This window comes from Quercus robur, chromosome 3 (assembly GCF_932294415.1).
Source record: "Quercus robur chromosome 3, dhQueRobu3.1, whole genome shotgun sequence".
NCBI classification, from domain to species: Eukaryota; Viridiplantae; Streptophyta; class Magnoliopsida; order Fagales; family Fagaceae; genus Quercus; species Quercus robur.
In genome coordinates, this window is record NC_065536.1 from 5,369,210 (window position 1) to 5,388,801 (window position 19,592).

Sequence of the window (19,592 nt, forward strand, 5' to 3'; positions counted from 1 at the left end):
CTCAAAAAAAAAAAAAAAAACTTCTATATGAAAAGAAAAAAAAAAAAAAAATTTCCTATTGAAAAGTTCCTTCGTACTTCCACTACCTCGAGTTCTTATAACTTAAAAATTAAAAAAAAAAATTACCCATAGTTCCTACCAAAAAACAAAAACTACCCACTCCCACGTTATATCAAAAACACAAAAATAAAAAAGCATCATCGCGCACGCACACAAAGTGCATGAGGCTAGTATATGTTATTTATTATCCCTACATTTCGTGCACCGTCCAATTCATGAAGCCTCTTTATAACCGTCAGATTTAGGTCGATTCCACACGTAAGAGTCCGATTTCACTGGGATTGAGTAACGCATACCGTAAATTATGAGGTCAAAGATACCATGAATTAGCCATTACTCCTAGTTACGTCGTCGTTTTGAAAATGGGTGTCGGGTGATCCTTGTTAGTTCTTATCGAAACGGCCTTGGCAAAAAGTGGGACCAATCGGACCCACATCTAGCTTAATTTTCTTTCCATACCGACAAAGATTTTTTTATTAATTACCAATTAATCCCAATATTTTACCATAATCAAATCAACCCCAAACTCTATATAAACACCCCCGGTACCACTCCAAGTCCATCACAAAAAACCATTCAGAGTACAAAATTTTCTTCTCAAGCAAACACAAATTTCCTCTCCTACTCTCATCCAAACCAAAAACACTTAAAAACCCATTTCTTTCTCAACCTTTACAATCCTTAAACATACACCCTTCTTCTACTTTTCCTAGAGAAACCCATTTTCTTTCTAGCCAAACACTCTAAATCCTTCTCAAACCAAATCACAAGCACTCAAACCTTTGTTCAGTTCTCACTTTCTTTCAAAACCCACTTCAAATGGCTCCTAACATCACCACCACCGCCACCACTGTTACCACCAAACCCGTTAGCATGCCTAGCAAGGCTTATGTCACTTTTTTGGCTGGTAACGGTGACTATGTGAAAGGTGTGGTTGGCTTAGCCAAGGGCCTGAGAAAGGTCAAGACTAAGTACCCCCTAGTGGTTGCTATTTTGCCTGATGTCCCAGAGGATCACCGTGAAATATTGGTTTCACAAGGGTGCATAGTGAGGGAGATTGAGCCTGTGTACCCACCTGAGAACCAAACCCAGTTCGCCATGGCCTACTATGTCATCAACTACTCCAAGCTTCGTATTTGGGAGGTATGTATATTAGTTGATGTCACCATTCTTTGCTTGCATGTGTGACTACTTACACGTAGTTTCTGCTTTCTGTGAGTGACAAGAGGTTTGTTTTTGAAACCGTGTTGTAGTTGTGGGCTTCTGACGTGTTATGTCAAAAATGCATGTGAGGGTATTTTTGTAATTTCGTGTCAAGGGTCTGTTGCAGATAACGCCTAGTTTGACTGCTTTTATGAGAAACTGTGTATCTTTCTTCTAAATAGTAAATATTTGGGGAAAAACTCTTCAAAATGTACAATTTCACTCGGTCCCAACAGAGCCTTCATGTTTTATGAATTTTCCTAATCTAGTCTAAGGGTATGCTTTATCTTTAAAGAAAATTTTGTAATCTGTCCTATTTTTATTAAGTTTTTATACTTAATTGATGTAATATTGTGACAAGGGAAAATATAATGACAAAGATATATACTTATAAGATAATTTAATCTCTTTTTATTCAATTATTTGATTTAATTAATAGGATGTTTTTGGTATCCAATTGAATTATTCCAATTCTTTGTGTGCAGTTTGTGGAGTACAGCAAGATGATTTACCTGGATGGAGACATTCAAGTGTTTGAAAACATTGATCACCTCTTTGACTTACCGGACAACCACTTCTATGCTGTCATGGACTGTTTTTGTGAGAAAAATTGGAGCAACACTCCACAACACAAGATTGGCTATTGCCAGCAGTGCCCTGACAAGGTTAACTGGCCTGCTGAGCTTGGCCCCAAGCCTCCCCAATACTTCAATGCTGGCTTCTTTGTGTATGAGCCTAATCTATCCACATACCATGATCTCCTTGAGACCCTTCAAGTTACCTCTCCTACAACTTTTGCTGAGCAGGTAAATCTTAGTTTTCACAGTAATTGTCACATTAATTCCTTACTTGTGTATGACCCATTTTGGAGGTCATGTGGCTTGATTTGATAGATTCATATCAAGCTACTTTCTAGCTATTGGACTATTAAGTTGTGGATGTGCTTCATTGACTTTGAAGCACATAAATCTATGACTTTTTTTTTTTTTTTAAAGGTGAGTACCAGTAATAAATAGTACCTTACTCAAATAATTTGTAATTCTTTCAGGACTTTTTGAACATGTTCTTCAATGATATTTACAAGCCAATATCTCCAGTTTACAATCTTGTACTTGCCATGTTATGGCGTCATCCAGAAAATATTGAGTTTGACAAAGTTAAAGTTGTTCATTACTGTGCTGATGTAAGTATCCGCTTTGTTTATAGTCACAATCTCAAATTTTAATAAATTTCAATTTGCTTTTTGATATGTAATACTAATGAAATATGTCTTTGATTGGTTTACAGGGCTCTAAGCCATGGAGGTACACTGGTGAGGAAGAGAACATGGACAGGGAAGACATCAAGTTGCTAGTGAAGAAATGGTGGGACATATATAATGATGAGTCATTGGACTACAAGAACACATTGGCTTCTGTAGAGGCTAAAGCTGGTGTTGAGAAAAATGGCTTGAAACGATTCTTGACAGCAGTGTCCGAGACTGTTGGTCACTACATTAATGCCCCATCTGCTGCTTAGCGCTTGTTTTAAGTTCAATGGAAATGAAGCTTGTGTTGTGTAGGACTCTAAGTAATGGGTACAGATTGGTTTTTATTTGTATGATTTGGAATTGTCTTCTGTTTTAAGTTGAAGACTTTCCTATTACATATGTTACCAATTTTCAATTTGTTATGGTCTTCTGTTTTAAGTCGAAGACTTACACTCCTATTATTATGTCAGGAGTTTCAGGACCATTGTTCTTGCTTTTGCTTTGTTTTCTTTGCTCATATTTTCAATTTATAAGAACAAATATTTTGGTGTATATAAGTTGTTAATTCTCTCTCTCCCTTCTTTGTTAATTTTTAATTTTTATTTTTATGGGAACTTTGTTAATTTTTTTATGTCAGCAAATGTCCGACCTTGTCAAATTGAACCGTTTTAATGCACGTTAAGGTCGGTTTTAGTCCAAATATCCAAACATTATCTTAAAATTTTAGTACAAAGTCTAAAACATTATCCAAAGTGAAACGTAGCCCTCATGAGGAAAAAGAATTCTAAATCTAGATGCCTATCGGCCAATGGTTATGCACTTATGCCACATGACTATTTATCTTCTACTTGGAAGAAGTAAGGTCCCGTGGACCCACTAAACACCGTTTTAGAGCATTTTTATTGGCTTATGCATAAAATTATGCATGTTGCATTATCAAATACCATTTTATTACTTCCTCAAAAAAAAAAAAAAAAAAAAAAACCATTTTATTTATTTTATATATTTACTTTTACAACACATTCTACATCTCATTTTTTATTTTTCCAATAAATCATATTAAAATATTATAAAATAACTCTTCTATAAAGTAACTTGTCCGAAATCTGTATCGGAAACCCACCTAACCCTAAAACAACTATCACCGCCACCATGACCAAGTCCTAACCCACCCCCAAAACCAAGTCCTAACCCACCCCCAAAACGTAAGAGACAAGAGAGTTGAGATAGGTATGTGTTGGGGAGAGAAACATCTTGGGAGACTCTTGAGTAGTTAATATAACATATAGAAAAATGAGCTTAACTTACCTCATGTATTTTTTTAATTAGAGGTCTCATTTTATTTTAAATACACAAGAGCAAGTTCAAAAAAAAAAAAAAATATATATATATATATATATATATATACACAATAGCAAGTGGTAGATTGGTACCTCATGTATTTTTTTAATTAGAGGTCTCATTTTATTTTAAATACACAAGAGCAAGTTCAAAAAAAAAAAAAAAAAAATATATATATATATATATATATATACACAATAGCAAGTGGTAGATTGGTAGTGGGTTTTAATATTCACATTTTATTTAGTTAGTGGGTGATATGACACATTCTCATCTATACTACTATTTAAGGGGCTTCTTTTGTTTGGATCGGATTTTTTTTTGTTCCGAAATACCCTTACAACCTACATTTAAGTAGGGGTAAAACTTGGTAAAAATGTTTCTTTAACTCTCACGTAAAACACTATTTACAAAATAGGACCACACTCACATTACACTCATGTTGGTTTTTAAACTCAAATTGCTTCTTCTTTAGTTTTCCAATTCTCTCAATTCTGTGTTAATCTTATTTTCACTATTATCATCATTTTTTCTATTTGCTATGCTCAAATTTGCTCCTGCTCAACGATATGAGTATGTTAATGTATATTGGTCTTTTCTATTTTGGTTTTCTAATTCATGAACAACTTCTTATATTCTAGAAACAAACCAAATATTTGTGTAAAATAGCCCTTATATTTCAACCTTATCTATAATTTCTTTCACACATTTCTTCAAGGAACGTGCACTGGGGTGTCTATCTTCAAGATTTTCATATCTAAACTTCAAGGAACGTGCACTGGGGTGTTGATCTTCAAGATTTTCGTGTTTTCAGTCCTCTAACTCTAACGAACTATTTGGACTTTGGACTTGAAGTGTAGTCAACGGCAAAAATGTAAGTATCTTTGATCACCTCTATTTACATGCCTCATGCGTGTTGGGTTCTTTGCATTATGTTTGCTTTTATGAGTTGCCATTCAATATTTGTTTTCCTGTATTTGGTTTATATTTTGGTTTTCTTACTTTGTTATTATTATCCTTTTCATATCATTATCTTATCTTAAAAAAAAAAAAAAAAAAAAAATCACTCACGTTTTCTTATATTTCTGTTACACGGCCACATTTTCTTATATTCCTATTGTTTTGTTCAAATATGATCATCATGAAAGAAAGATCAATTGCTGTTTAGCTTCTCTTGGAGATGATGGTAAAAGCAGTCGAATTTATTGAGTGAGATCTAGCCAAAAAGGATATCAACATAATTGTTACATTTTGATTAAGGTATTTGCCTTTGAAAATGGGTACATAAATAAGAAGAAGGATAATTATCATCAAGTACAAGATGTTTTACTACTAACCAATGTCCATTCCTCCATGTTTGAGGTGCCAAATGGTGAATATAAGAAAGTTTGTGTTCAAATAGAACTCATATTTGAAAATGTGAATATAAGAAAAAAAAAATTTTAGTTGAATGTTAAATTAGAGTTTAGAAAAAAAAAAAAAAAAAAAACTTTATTCTCTTATCATGATTTAGAGTTTGAAAGAAAAAAAAAAATTCATTTAACTCCTACGTAAAATACTGCCTATAAATAGGACCACACTTTTCTTTTTTAATATTTTCTATTATTTGGTTGATTTGATGAATGTTTAATATTTTCTCTAATTAATGACTATTTTTTAAAGAGTGGTAATGATATTTTTTTTTTCTATTTCTTTTCGTGGTTAACGGGTTTGACTAATTATTTTAGTGTATGTGTTCTAAGTGGTGCCCTCTCTTTCTTCTATTATTTTTCTCTGTTGTTTTTCTTACATTTATGCCTTACTCTCTATATTTTTGTATTGTTTTTAGGGTGACATATCAATAATTTTGTTAGATTGCGTAGCAGTCACATTGAATGAATTCGGGTGAGTGAAGTGGTAGTCAATCTATCAAGTAGTTATTAAAATACAATTTTTTGTGAATATTCTACCATATGAAATTTAATATTGTCTTTTGTTGTGTCTTTCATTGCACATTTGATGATTCTGTAAGCAATTACTATATACGTAATTTTTTTTTTTTTAATGAGAAACCTATATACGTAAATCTTGAAAAAGAAAAATGATTATGGGGAAGTTATCTTTAAAGATAAGATTTAAAAATCGGGGAGAAACCTAAAATGTGGGTTCTCTCTCTCTCTCTCTCTCTCTCTCTCTCTCTCTCTCTCTCTCTCTCTCTCTCTCTCTCTCTCTCTATTTTCTTTAAAGATAAAATTATAAAATCGTGGAGAAAATTGCTTATAAATAATAGGCAAACTTTTAGGAATAAAAATACTTGGGGTTTAACCATTTAAACACATTAAAACGTGGGGGTTTTTTTTCCCCCTTATTTTCTTTAAAGATAAAATTATATTATAAAATCATGGAGAAAATTGCTTCTAAATAATAGGCAAACTTTTAGGAATAAAATACCTAAAACATTTTTTTTTTTAATGTAAAACCTGTTAGTAGGCTATTAGTAGAGGATTCTAAAATCCTAAAATTTAGGATTTTCTTTTCTTGAAATTGTAAAAAAAAAAAATGGTGGTCCTATTTTGTAGGCAATCTTTAAAAAATTGAATAAATTTTTTTTTGAGTTTACAACATGCAATTTTTAGCATTTGTAAATTTTGTTATGCATGTGCAATAACTAGCTACCTTTTAGCCTTTAGGACTAAGTGGCTGCCTTTTAGGATTTAAAATAAAAAATTTTGATAACCCTTATTTAAAAAAAAAATGATAATTGTGACACTCTATGACTGGAATATCTTTTTATGTCATCACAAAGTTCACAATCCAATTGAGCTATTGCTAAAAAGAAAACATTATATTACGGCTAAAATATTTTGTTTACATATTTTTAGTGTCAAACTATCACAACTCAAAAATAAGGTTCAAATATTATTTTGCAAAACTTTTATATAACAAATTATTGTGTACTATTGTTATGTCCATAGATTTTAACATAGCATATGCTTCCACTTCTACTAAAATTTTATTAGAATTGCACATATTATTAAAATTGATGATAATTAGGCTCTTCTATTCTTTTGGATAAAAGTTAATAGTTTACATAAATCATAATTTGGGATTAATATATTTTCCAGTCACAAAAAATACTTAGAGGTGTGATGAAAAAATCAGAATGGCTATTTCGTCACACCCCTAGGTATTTTTTGTGATTGAAAAATATATTAATCCCAAATTATAATTTATACAAATTATTAAATTTTATCCAAAAAAATAGAAGAGCCTCACATGCGTGCTCAAAGGCTAGTTAAAACTAAATGAGATTTCAGTTAAAAAAGTATTAGAAGACTAAAAGTAAACCAAACTCTAGAAAAATCACTTGACCTAAAAAGTTTAAGCCTAATGGGTAATTAGGTGTAGGGACACAAAATCTTTAACGGCCCGACAACGACGTTGGGCTCGCACGCGGTAAGTCCCTCACAATAATATTTGTAGAGAGTGGGCTTGAAAGGCCAGCGTTGGGTCACAGGGCGACATTTCGGGTCGGACTATAGGTGAACCGATATGAGATAGAGCTTTGGGCTGGATATTCAGGCCCATCAATCTTGTATCTAGGAGGATTCGGCTCCTCGGATCATGTCCGAGGAGCGATGGTGCTGTCCCCGGTTACCCGTCGGAGGGTTTTTACGTGGTGTCCGGCGTGTATTATCCAGACATTCTCTTTCATCAAGTCTTTCTCCAGAAGCTAGATGGGAGCCCCCCTCCTTTGGTCACATAACATTCTCTTTTATACTAGCCTACGTTCGTCGTCCTTCGTCCACGTGTAGGGTCGATCTTTCCAGGGCAGATATCTGTCCCATCAGTCTAATCCCTGAATTGTGGGAGATGGTCCATAAAGCCTAAAAATCCGGCTCTGTTTGGGGCGGTGTCATGTCAATGAAGGGTATTAAGGACTATTTCCGTGAGATATTTTCTGATCTTTCAAGTTTGCCTGTATCCCATTCTCGTCAATGGGGTTCTGGGCTTTCCGAGGACGGAGCGGTCCTCGGACGTATCTTTGAACCACATCGGGCTCACTATTTTTGGGCTTGGGCCCTGGCCTCCTTTAGTTTGGGGGCCTGTGGACTCCCTATAAGCGAGCGAGCCGGGCCCATAGACTATTGGGCCCCACAATAGCCCCTCAAAACCCTGCTGTCCAACGTCTTGGTTGGAAAGGTGGGTTTTGGTGATTCCGAGCCTTAACTGCGGCTCATTTAATTCGGTCCTTGATCAACGTTGGTGACTCCTCACCTCCACGAGGGATGCGCCGGTCTACGAGCCGTTTTTCCTGGATTTACGTACGTTGCCGTTATGCCGCGTGGTTATCTGCAACGTGCCTTTAATCTCTTACCATTTACGAGACCTTCTAGGTGTAACGGTTACTGATGGTGTGGGAGAACGAAACGGCGCGTTATACTCTGGATTTCCCTGGGGATCTGAATGTGTCACATACCCTCTTCTTCGTCCCCTATATAAAGAGAGAAGACAGAGGGTGACCTTTTCATATCAGAATCCCTCACGTTCTTCCCAGAATCCACTTCCTCCATCCGGTTACTCCCTATTCAATAATACTTATCTCACAGTAATCCACCATGAACAAATCCTTTCTTTCCCAAAAACGCCATGTCCCAACAAAACTCGAGATGGCTCGGTCGGGGCAAGGATGGCGGAGGCTTAAGATTTGCCTCCCCATTCTTTTAGCCAAAATCCGAAGCAGGGACTCGTCACACCCCATTTCTGGTGTGACTGAGTCGAAAACCTCCCTTGTCATCTCCATCTGCTCTCTCATGAGCATACCTAATAAGGCTCCCCTTCTCCCTCTTTTGCTCCTTTTACTTTCTTTTCATTGCTTCCCTCTTCTTCTCCTCCTTCCCGCTCATGTCCTCCATCTTCTTTTTCCCTTGCATTCTTCAGTGACAAGAGCTTGCTGAAGTGCTTCCATGTCTTCCAATTCTTCTTCCTTCTCCTTCATTATTTTTGTATAAGGATCTTCTCCTGTTATGAGCAGTACTGAGGCATAGATTTCAGAAAGACTTTGAAGGCGAATTCAGAAGACACCTGATGGTTTACTTACATGTGTGACGGATGTTGTTACTGTTTTAGCAGTTCATTTTCTGTATAGGCTTGTTTAAGCCCTTCCTTGTACGTTGTAACAATTTTTCACATTAATAAAAGTTATTGTTACTCTATTTCGTATGTCTTGTTTATATATTTTAACAAATGTGAAAGCGCTGCTCGGCATAATAGTATAGCATTTCAATCGATAATAATTAAGGCCAAAGTAATCGTTGATAAAAAGATGCCACGATGACTTTAACAAAATTATTATTCAACATAACAATCCGACCAGTGAGGAATGAGACTTATCTTAAAATTAGCCGTGATGAGTATTAAATGCTTCGATAAGATGTAAGAAGTAGCTATCCGAGGACGTGTTACCTACCAGATGAATGGCCTCTTTAGGTTGACGAACATTAGGTTGTTCTGCCATCTCCATGATACGCGAGACTTAACCCTTTCCCGTATTTAAGCAGAAAAATTTCTTCATTCGGGCAGTTGATTTTCCAAGAAGCCTGAGTCCGAGGACTTTGCAAAACCGGGGTCTTGTTCAGGAATTATATGTTTTATCTTATGTACTTGACTTTTTCCCTTTAGGCTTGAGTCCGAGACTTGGGTCTTTATCGGTACTAGGTTCTCCCTTTTAGCTTGGGTCCGAGGACCATGCAAGCCTTAGGTTCTGTCCGGGACCAATGTCTGCATCAGTACTTGGTCTTCCCTTTTCAGCTTGAGTCCGAGGATCATGCAAGCCTTAGGATCTGTCCAAGACCAACGTCTGCATTAGTATTTGGTTTTCCCTTTTAGCCTGAGTCCGAGGATCATGCAAGCCTTAGGTTCTGTCCAAGACCAACGTCTGCATTAGTACTTGGTTTTCCCTTTTAGCCTGAGTCCGAGGACCATGCAAGCCTTAGGTTCTGTCCAAGACCAACGTCTGCATTAGTACTTGGTTTTCCCTTTTAGCCTGAGTCCGAGGACCATGCAAGCCTTAGGTTCTGTCCAAGACCAACGTCTGCATTAGTACTTGGTTTTCCCTTTTAGCCTGAGTCCGAGGACCATCCAAGCCTTAGGTTCTGTCCAAGACCAACGTCTGCATTAGTACTTGGTTTTCCCTTTTAGCCTGAGTCCGAGGACCATGCAAGCCTTAGGTTCTGTCCAAGACCAACGTCTGCATTAGTACTTGGTTTTCCCTTTCATCAGGCATTTCCCGAGGTGCCGAACAGGGTGTCCCTGGGCCTCCACGCAAAGCGGGCCTGGGCCACGAATTCAATGGACCCGCAGATTAAGAGATATTTCTGCAGCCTCTGGCCATGCGGTACTTCACTGACGCCCCAAGGATCGAGGCGCGCCTTTACGAGGCCCCCTGAGTCTCTTAGTTGCAGTTGACGTTGGAAGTTGAGCCAAGACCACTTTGTCTGTAGTGCTCCTTGGGACGCCGCGTGAGTTGACTGCCATCATCTTGTCTTTTCAAATAAATAGGAGGGAGAAAAGGTTGCTTTATATATACACCCCTCCTTTTAGTTTCCTCTTACATCACGCCTCCCATATCCGGAGTCTTCCTTTCTTGGCATAACATGTTGAAAGCGAGGGTTGGGAAGAAAGAACTTTCTCCGCCGCAGAAGCGCCGTGTCTTCATGAGGTTTGCAACAGTGAGGTATGGGCACAGGAAGCACAAGTTCAGGAGAGTACTCCATCTTCGCCGAGGGGGAACGGTGTCTCTCCCTCTTTTAGTCAAAATCCGAAGCAGGCTCTGTCCATGCCAGCACTTTGGTATGTCAGAAGAAAGATTCTCCGCCATCAGCGCCTCTGCTTAGCAGCAGGCGAATATTTAGAGAAAACCCCTCAGTTTCCCACTCCCTGCACCTTTTCTTCAACGGTGCCAGGCTCAAGTTGGGTTTCTTTGGCTGCCTGAGTTATGGGCATGTAGGAGCGCGGGGGAAGAATAAGGTCTCGGAGCTGTAGCCAACCTTTCCTCCGACATACCTCCTCGGCTTTCCCCAGCTTTCTTGTATTTTTCTTTTTCTTGCTTATGTAGTAAGTTTCGACGTAGGCTGATTCCAGCTTTTCATTGTACGCTGTACTATCTCTTCTTTGTAATAAGAATGGAAATTTCTTTACTTGTTTTGAGCACTGTTTCTTTGACAACACTGTTTCTTAAATGGGTGTGCCCTATGCGTGCGTTTCTTCAAGAATATTTAGAGCCGAATGGCTTGAAGCATAATTCAACTAACTCCAATTTACCAACACTACCAGGCATTACATCGATAATTCATAATAAATCAAACTTAAGAAAACTAACCGAGATATCAGTTGGATATTCTGTGATAAGCGCGTGCATATCGTCCAAGGCTGATGATTTCTAAGCAATCCATCTGAGCAATCGACTGGGATATAGGGGATTCCAGTGATGCTTTTTTTTTTTTGTATTTGGTTTCCCCATAGGCTTGGGTCCGAGGACCATGCAAGGCCTTGGTTCTGTCCATTACTTTTAAGATGTCTTCTTTGTACTTGGTTTCCCCATAGGCTTGGGTCCGAGGACCATGCAAGGCCTTGGTTCTGTCCATTAATTTGAAGATGTCTTCTTTGTACTTGGTTTCCCCATAGGCTTGGGTCCGAGGACCATGCAAGGCCTTGGTTCTGTCCATTACTTTTAAGATGTCTTCTTTGTACTTGGTTTCCCCATAGGCTTGGGTCCGAGGACCATGCAAGGCCTTGGTTCTGTCCATTACTTTTAAGATGTCTTCTTTGTACTTGGTTTCCCCATAGGCTTGGGTCCGAGGACCATGCAAGGCCTTGGTTCTGTCCATTACTTTTAAGATGTCTTCTTTGTACTTGGTTTCCCCATAGGCTTGGGTCCGAGGACCATGCAAGGCCTTGGTTCTGTCCATTACTTTTAAGATGTCTTCTTTGTAGTCTTTTCTCTATACTGATTTATTTTTCGAAAGTCAGCCCCTAGGCCAGGGAGGGAGGAGTTGGCTCGAGGCCGCAAGCCCCTAGAGCTGTCCGCTCCGTTGGCAGTGCAAGGCGTAGCCCCTAGACAAAGCCTACGGCGGAGCAACAACTGCACGTCGCCGGAGATGAGAAAAAACTCGTGAATCTCTGTTTGCGAGAGGGCTGACCCATGTGCCACTCGTGCCAACGCGCAAGCCTTTCCCACAGACGGCGCCAATTGTAGGGACACAAAATCTTTAACGGCCCGACAACGACGTTGGGCTCGCACGCGGTAAGTCCCTCACAATAATATTTGTAGAGAGTGGGCTTGAAAGGCCAGCGTTGGGTCACAGGGCGACATTTCGGGCCGGACTATAGGTGAACCGATATGAGATAGAGCTTTGGGCTGGATATTCAGGCCCATCAATCTTGTATCTAGGAGGATTCGGCTCCTCGGATCATGTCCGAGGAGCGATGGTGCTGTCCCCGGTTACCCGTCGGAGGGTTTTTACGTGGTGTCCGGCGTGTATTATCCAGACATTCTCTTTCATCAAGTCTTTCTCCAGAAGCTAGATGGGAGCCCCCCTCCTTTGGTCACATAACATTCTCTTTTATACTAGCCTACGTTTGTCGTCCTTCGTCCACGTGTAGGGTCGATCTTTCCAGGGCAGATATCTGTCCCATCAGTCTAATCCCTGAATTGTGGGAGATGGTCCATAAAGCCTAAAAATCCGGCTCTGTTTGGGGCGGTGTCATGTCAATGAAGGGTATTAAGGACTATTTCCGTGAGATATTTTCTGATTTTTCAAGTTTGCCTGTATCCCATTCTCGTCAATGGGGTTCTGGGCTTTCCGAGGACGGAGCGGTCCTCGGACGTATCTTTGAACCACATCGGGCTCACTATTTTTGGGTTTGGGCTCTGGCCTCCTTTAGTTTGGGGGCCTGTGGACTCCCTATAAGCGAGCGAGCCGGGCCCATAGACTATTGGGCCCCACAATAGGTATGAGCTCAACTATTTTATATTATGGCAAAACTTAGGTGCTGTTCCTTAGGTTCTCCTCTTAAGATTCAGTTATGTGACTACTTAACTTAAAAATATACTTTCATTCTATGAGAAAAAATTCATATGATAGAATCTTAAAATGGGAACCTAAGAAATAGCACCTAAGTACTGTACCTAAGTCTTACTCTTTATATTAATTACTTACTCTTTTCATTAATATCTAATGTGAGATTTTACTACTTAACCAATTATACTACTCACACATAATTATGTAAGACTAAATTGTCTTATTTGACAACGTAGCATTTTTTTTTTTTTTTCTTTTGAGGAAAAGGTAAGTCAACTTTATTAAGATAAATCAAATTGAAATACATCAACCAAGTCTTGTGGTAGTTCTTCTAACCACACATTTGTATCAACAACTAGAACTGCTCTCTTTGCAAGGGAGTGGGCCAACCTATTACCCCAATGTGTATGAATAAAATTACAAGTCTGCATGAATAAAAATTCTGACAACGTAGCATTTAATAACTCCAAATTTCCAAAACATTATCTTATAAAGTTTTAGTACAGAGTCCAAATAATTATCCAAAGTGAACTGGTCGGTTTTAGTCCATAGTCATAAAACATTATCATATTCAATATTCTATCATATTTCATAATCTTTAATTTAATGCATGACCCAAAAAAAGTTCTTAGTTTAATTGATAGGTCCTACGTCCTACACTTTTCGATCAACTAACAAAACTAGAAATGTGAACCCTTTTGCCAAGTGGCAAGAATTAGTCCTCTAAATAACATGGTGACACGTGGCCCCCCACTAGGAAAATTAAATTCTTATTCAAATAGATGTCCATAGTTATGCCACATGTATATTTATTTTCTACGCGGAAGAATTTCATGGACCCACTAAAGACTGTTTTACTGTTTTGCCCTCTTTTAGCTTAGTACCTAAGTTAGCTTTGTTTAATAAGAAAAACATTGACATGATAGATATATCTATGGGAGTGCCAAGTGTTGCAAGAATGAGTCTACGTGCATCAGCTTCATGGGAGTTTCGTGTGCAGTAATTAGAGGTTCTTTTTGTTGTTGCTAACATGGTAGGCCGTGGTCGGCTATGATCACTAAGCAGTAAAAGTATTTTCTATAATGGGGTTTGCCTTTAGTTAGTAAGAAAATCATAGGAAGCTTCATGACACTGAATTTCTAATTTCCTTAAACAAAAAAAAAAGTCTAACATCATAAAATTTTTCACAACTTCTTGTCATACATGTAATATGATAGAGTGTGATTAATAAAGAAAAAAATAATAAATTTATATGTAAATAATTGAAAACTACTCACAATTTGCTACGTCAAAATAATAATAAAAAAATTATAGAATAATTTGTAGTTGTACACCTTCACTTTTTCTAATCTGTATTGAGTGAAGTCACACCCATGTGTAGAAGAAATTTGGGACCTTGAGAATTGTTACTTGTTTGTTTAGATGAGGTTTTAATTCACACTAGGAAGTCAAAGCTCACACACACACACACACACATATATATATATATATATATATATACACTAGTTATCAAAGTTTGAGAATTGGGTATGACTATCATGAATTTTAATGAAAAATCAGTAATTATGATAAATTCTACAACTCTTAATCCTAGCTATGATTTATTCAAAGGGTCCGTTTGGATTGAACTTATTGTTGCTGAAATTAAAAACTGAAAATACTGTAACAAAATAATTTTTAAACGTGTGAATAGGGCCGTGGGACCCTTTTTAAATATTTTTTTTAATAAGTGATTGTGGGTCCCATGAACAGTATTGCTACAGTGTATGAACAGTACTGCTACAGTAATAATTGTCCCCTCTTTTCAGCAAAACGCCTGAAATGAAAAAAAAAAAAAAAGGAACGCAGACACAGGTTTTAGCGCAATCCAAACGGCACCAAAAGGTCATGAGTCAGGAATATAGATGAAATCAATAATACTTTTTCGAACGGAAAGACATATTCAAGTCGAAACAAATCTTGAATAATTTGGATTCAATTTCAAATTTTAAATAGAATTGTTTTTTTCCCTAATATTTTCTATAGAATCTTATGAGTTTATAATTTTAATTGTTTCCATGGCTTGATTGGCTTCTGATTAAATATCAATGGTTAGGCCTAATTATATAACTAAGCTCTTAATGAAAATGAAATATACAGTCAGATTTGTTCGGTGTCAATTTTCCTTCCCCACAGTTCGGTGTCGGTGTCGAATATGGCAAGATCGAAAATTTCGGTCCAATTGAAAAATTGCCATTCACACTGACCAAAACCAACTGATTACACCCCTAAATTGAGAGAACTAAGTATAGTATCAAATTACAAACTATTGGTAATTGAGTTTGGAAGATTCAAGCCAAATCTTGTCAGATCTCATTTAATATGAAATCTTATCATAAATCAATTTTACCTTAAAAATCACCGCATTGACTTTGTAGTATTGCAAGCTAAAATAGGAAATGTGATTATCCTATAGATTAGCCACCATTTTCTTCACAAATTATGCATATATGTAATCTCTGATTTCGCTATATGCATTAACTATTGGGTGCGAAAAATCCTGAAATTTATGTTACAACCAAAGAAATAGATCATAATATGTTGCCTTTTGTTATTATAAACTAATCAGTTAGTGTTTTAAATGTCGTGAATAGTTGACTAAAATATATTTACTATCAATTACTACTTTATTGGATTAAAAAAAAATTACTACTTTATTCTACTCTATAATATATTTATTACCCCCATTTCGTGCACCGCCCAATTCGTGAGGCCTCTTTATAACCATCAGATCAGATCGATGCCACACGTAAGGATCCGATTTATTTGGGATTAAATAACGCATACCGTAAATTTTGAAGGTCAAACTTTGAGGTAGATACAATGAATTAGCCTTTAGTCTATAAGCTACGTCGTTTGATGCATTTGCTGTTGGAATAGTGCAATCGGACCCATATGGGCCAGATCCTGCTTAAATTTTTTTTCCATGCCGACACGGAATTATTAATTAATTACCATTAATCCCAATATTTTACAATTATCAAATCCACCCCAGGTTTCTATATAAACACCCCCACCCAACACTCCAAATCTATCACAAAAAACCATTCAGAGTACAAACTTTTCTTCTAAAGAAAACATAAATTTCTTCTCCTTGCAAACCTTAAACTTACACCCTTCTTCTAATTTTCCTATAGAAACCATTTTTCCCTCTAGCCAAACACTCTAAAATCCTTTTCAAACCCAATCCCAAAGTTTAAAACCTTTGTTCAATTCACATTTTCTCCAAAAACCCACTTCAAATGGCTCCTAACATCACCACCGCCACCGCCACCGCCACCACCACCACCACTGCCACCACCAAACTTGTTACCATGCCTGGAAAGGCCTATGTCACTTTTTTGGCAGGTAACGGTGATTATGTGAAAGGTGTGGTTGGCTTAGCCAAGGGCCTGAGAAAGGTCAAGACTAAGTACCCTCTTGTGGTTGCAATATATTGCCTGATGTCCCTGAGGACCACCGTGAAATATTGGTTTCACAAGGGTGCATAGTGAGGGAGATTGAGCCTGTGTACCCACCTGAGAACCAAACCCAGTTTGCCATGGCCTACTATGTCATCAACTACTCCAAGCTTCGTATTTGGGAGGTATATATGTATTTTTGTTAATGTTATTACCATTCTTTGCTCTTGCATGTGTCACACGTAGTTTTACTTATGTGAGTGACGAGCTTTTGCTACCGTGTTTGTGGGCTTTTGACACGTGTTATTTCAAAAATTGCATGTGAGATCAGTGTTTTGGTAATTTTCATTTTAAGGATCTGTTCGGTGGCAGATAACGCGGAGTTTGACTGCTGTTATGAAAAATTGCGTATCTTTCTTCCAAAAATACAATTCCACTCGGTCCCTTGAATCTTGCTTTTCCTTTTGAAATGGATTTTGTCTTAGCTGAAAACTGAAAACTGAAACTAAAAACTGAAAAACACTGTAGCAAAATAATTTTTAAATGTGTGAATAGTATCGTGGGACCCATTTTTAATGAAAAAATGGCTGAAAAGTGTATTTTGTGGGACCCATAAACAGTACATAAAAGCACTGTTTACACTAGAAAAGTCAAAAAGTTACTGCTTGACCAAAAAAAAAAAAAAAAAAAAATTGTGAAACGTAAACGTGCGTCTGGGAAGCGCAAAACGCGCTTCCCAAACGCACTCTAAGTTTATTCTTTATCTTCAAAGAAATTTCAGTAATCTATCATATTCCTATTAAATGTTTGTACATAATTGGTACAATATATACTTCTATTTGATTATCAAAAAAATATATATACTTCTATTTTTTTGAAGATATAAAATATTATCACTTTTCGATTCAATTAGATGAGTGATTAGCATGTTTTGTTACCCAATTGCACGATTTCAACAGTTCTGTAATTGTACTTAATGAATTTTGTGTATGCAGTTTGTGGAGTACAGCAAGATGATTTACCTAGATGGAGACATTCAAGTGTTTGAAAACATTGATCACCTCTTTGACTTACCGGACAACCACTTCTATGCTGTCATGGACTGCTTTTGTGAGAAAAATTGGAGCAACACTCCACAACACAAGATTGGCTATTGCCAGCAGTGCCCTGACAAGGTTAACTGGCCTGCTGAGCTTGGCCCCAAGCCACCCCTGTACTTCAATGCTGGCTTCTTTGTGTATGAGCCTAATCTATCCACATACCATGATCTCCTTGAGACCCTTCAAGTTACCACTCCTACAACTTTTGCTGAGCAGGTAAATCTTAGTTCTAGTTGTGGTTGAAAAACTACCGTGTTTCTCATGCAATTCATATTAATTGCATGATGCATCAAATGAATTGCTTATTTGTGTATGACCCAGTTTGGAGGTCATGTGGCTTGATTTGATATATTAATATCAAGCTACTTTCAAGCCATTGGACCATAATGTTGCGGACGTGCTTCTTTGGCTTTGAAGCACAAAAATCTATGACTTTTATTCATTTTTTTCTATGGTTAATGGCGAATATTAGTAATAGTACATTACTAAAAAAAATTTGTGATTTTTTCAGGACTTTTTGAACATGTTCTTCAATGATATTTACAAGCCAATCTCTCCGGTTTACAATCTTGTGCTTGCCATGTTATGGCGCCATCCAGAAAACATTGAGTTTGATAAAGTCAAAGTTGTTCATTATTGTGCTAATGTGAGTATCCGCTTTGTTCGTCATAACAATCTCAAATTTTAATAAATTTCAATTGTTTTTTCTTGATATATGTAATACTAATGAAGTATGTTTTTGATTGGTTTACAGGGCTCTAAGCCATGGAGGTACACTGGTGAGGAAGAAAACATGGACAGGGAAGATATCAAGTTGCTAGTGAAGAAATGGTGGGACATTTATAATGATGAGTCATTGGACTACAAGAACACATTGGCTTCTGTAGAGGCTAAAGCTGGTGTTGAGAAAAATGGCTTGAAAAGATTCTTGACAGCGGTGTCGGAAGCTGTTGGTCACTACATTAATGCCCCATCTGCTGCTTAGTGCTTGTTTTAAGTTCAATGGAAATGAAGCTTGTGTAGGACTAGCAGTAATTGATACAGGGTTGGTTTTTATTTGTATGGTTTTGGAATGATCTTCTGTTTTTATGTTGAAGACTTTCCTATTACATATGTTTTCAGTTTTCAATTTGTTATTGTCTTCTGTTTTAAGTCGAAGACACACGCTCCTATTATTATGTTAGGAGTTTCAGGGCCATTGGTCTTGCTTTTGCTTTGTTTTCTTTGTTCATATTTTAAATTTATAGGAACAAATATTTTGGTGTATGTAAGTTGATAATTCTCTCTCTCTCTCTCTGTTAATTTTTATTTTTTATGGGAACTTTGTTAATTTGTTAAGTCTGCAAATTGTAAACTTGTCAAATTGTAACTGTTTTAATGCACTTTAGGGTCGGTTCTAGTCCAAATATCTAAACATTATCTTAACATTTTAGTACCAAGTCTAAAACATTATCCAAAGTAAACATGGTCGGGTTTACCGTTTCAGTCCAACTAACAAAAAAAACAATACTAGAAAAGTAAACCTTTTTGCTAAGTGGCAAGATTAAGGTTCTCTAAATAGTAAATGATATCGTGAAACGTAGCTCCCACTAGGAAAAAGAATTCTAAATCTAATAGGTGAGACTATGGTTATGCCACATGACTGTTTATTTTCTATTTTGAAGAAGTAAGGTCCCATGGACCCACTTAACACTGGTTGTTAGAGCATCTCCAACAGATGCTGTATCGGGGAAATTTGGAGAATTTAGGCGACTGTTCACGCTCCAACCGATTCGGTACACACACAACTTTTGTAAATTTTTTTTGAAGTTGCTACGTGCTTCTCTTAATTTAAAGAAAACTGTAGCAACTCTATTCCCTTATTTTATCTTAAAAAAATACCCGGCTAAATAAAAAAAATATTCTTTCTCTTTCCTCCTCTCTTCTTTGTTCATCTGCCTCTCTCTCAAACGATAACACAATCAAAACACAAACACAATCTAAAATCAGAATAGAAACAACAAATCAAGAACAGGGAGAAATACAAATTTAATTAGAACAACAAATCTAAAATCAAAACAAAAACAATAGATCAAGAGCATGAAAAGCCTATCTAAGCTCCATGGTAACAACAAAGTGAATCAGAACAAGAAAAAAA

General features: G+C 36.9%; 1 protein-coding gene, 1 long non-coding RNA gene and 1 pseudogene across 3 annotated transcripts in view; 2 read left to right on the forward strand and 1 right to left on the reverse strand.

Moving 5' to 3' along the window:
- Positions 1 to 611: 611 nt before the first annotated feature.
- The window catches only part of LOC126716807 (galactinol synthase 2-like), a 72,706-nt gene continuing 53,725 nt past the window's right edge, over positions 612 to 19,592 (forward strand). The window contains exons 1-4 of one of the 2 annotated variants that reach the window (XM_050417801.1): positions 612 to 1,203; positions 1,749 to 2,069; positions 2,312 to 2,446; positions 2,551 to 3,069. In XM_050417801.1, the coding sequence (XP_050273758.1) occupies positions 880 to 1,203; positions 1,749 to 2,069; positions 2,312 to 2,446; positions 2,551 to 2,781 (1,011 nt within the window). In that variant the 5' untranslated portion in view covers positions 612 to 879 and the 3' untranslated portion in view covers positions 2,782 to 3,069. Of the gene's footprint in view, positions 1,204 to 1,748; positions 2,070 to 2,311; positions 2,447 to 2,550; positions 3,070 to 19,592 lie in introns of those variants that run through there. The other variant, XM_050417802.1, reaches the window with a different exon arrangement.
- On the reverse strand, positions 1,064 to 16,542 carry LOC126716809 (uncharacterized). Its single transcript, XR_007652292.1, has 2 exons — positions 16,473 to 16,542; positions 1,064 to 1,135 (listed from the first exon to the last, which is right to left on the reverse strand). It is a non-coding gene; the product is annotated as an uncharacterized LOC126716809 (long non-coding RNA).
- Positions 15,998 to 18,721, forward strand: LOC126716806 (galactinol synthase 2-like; annotated as a pseudogene).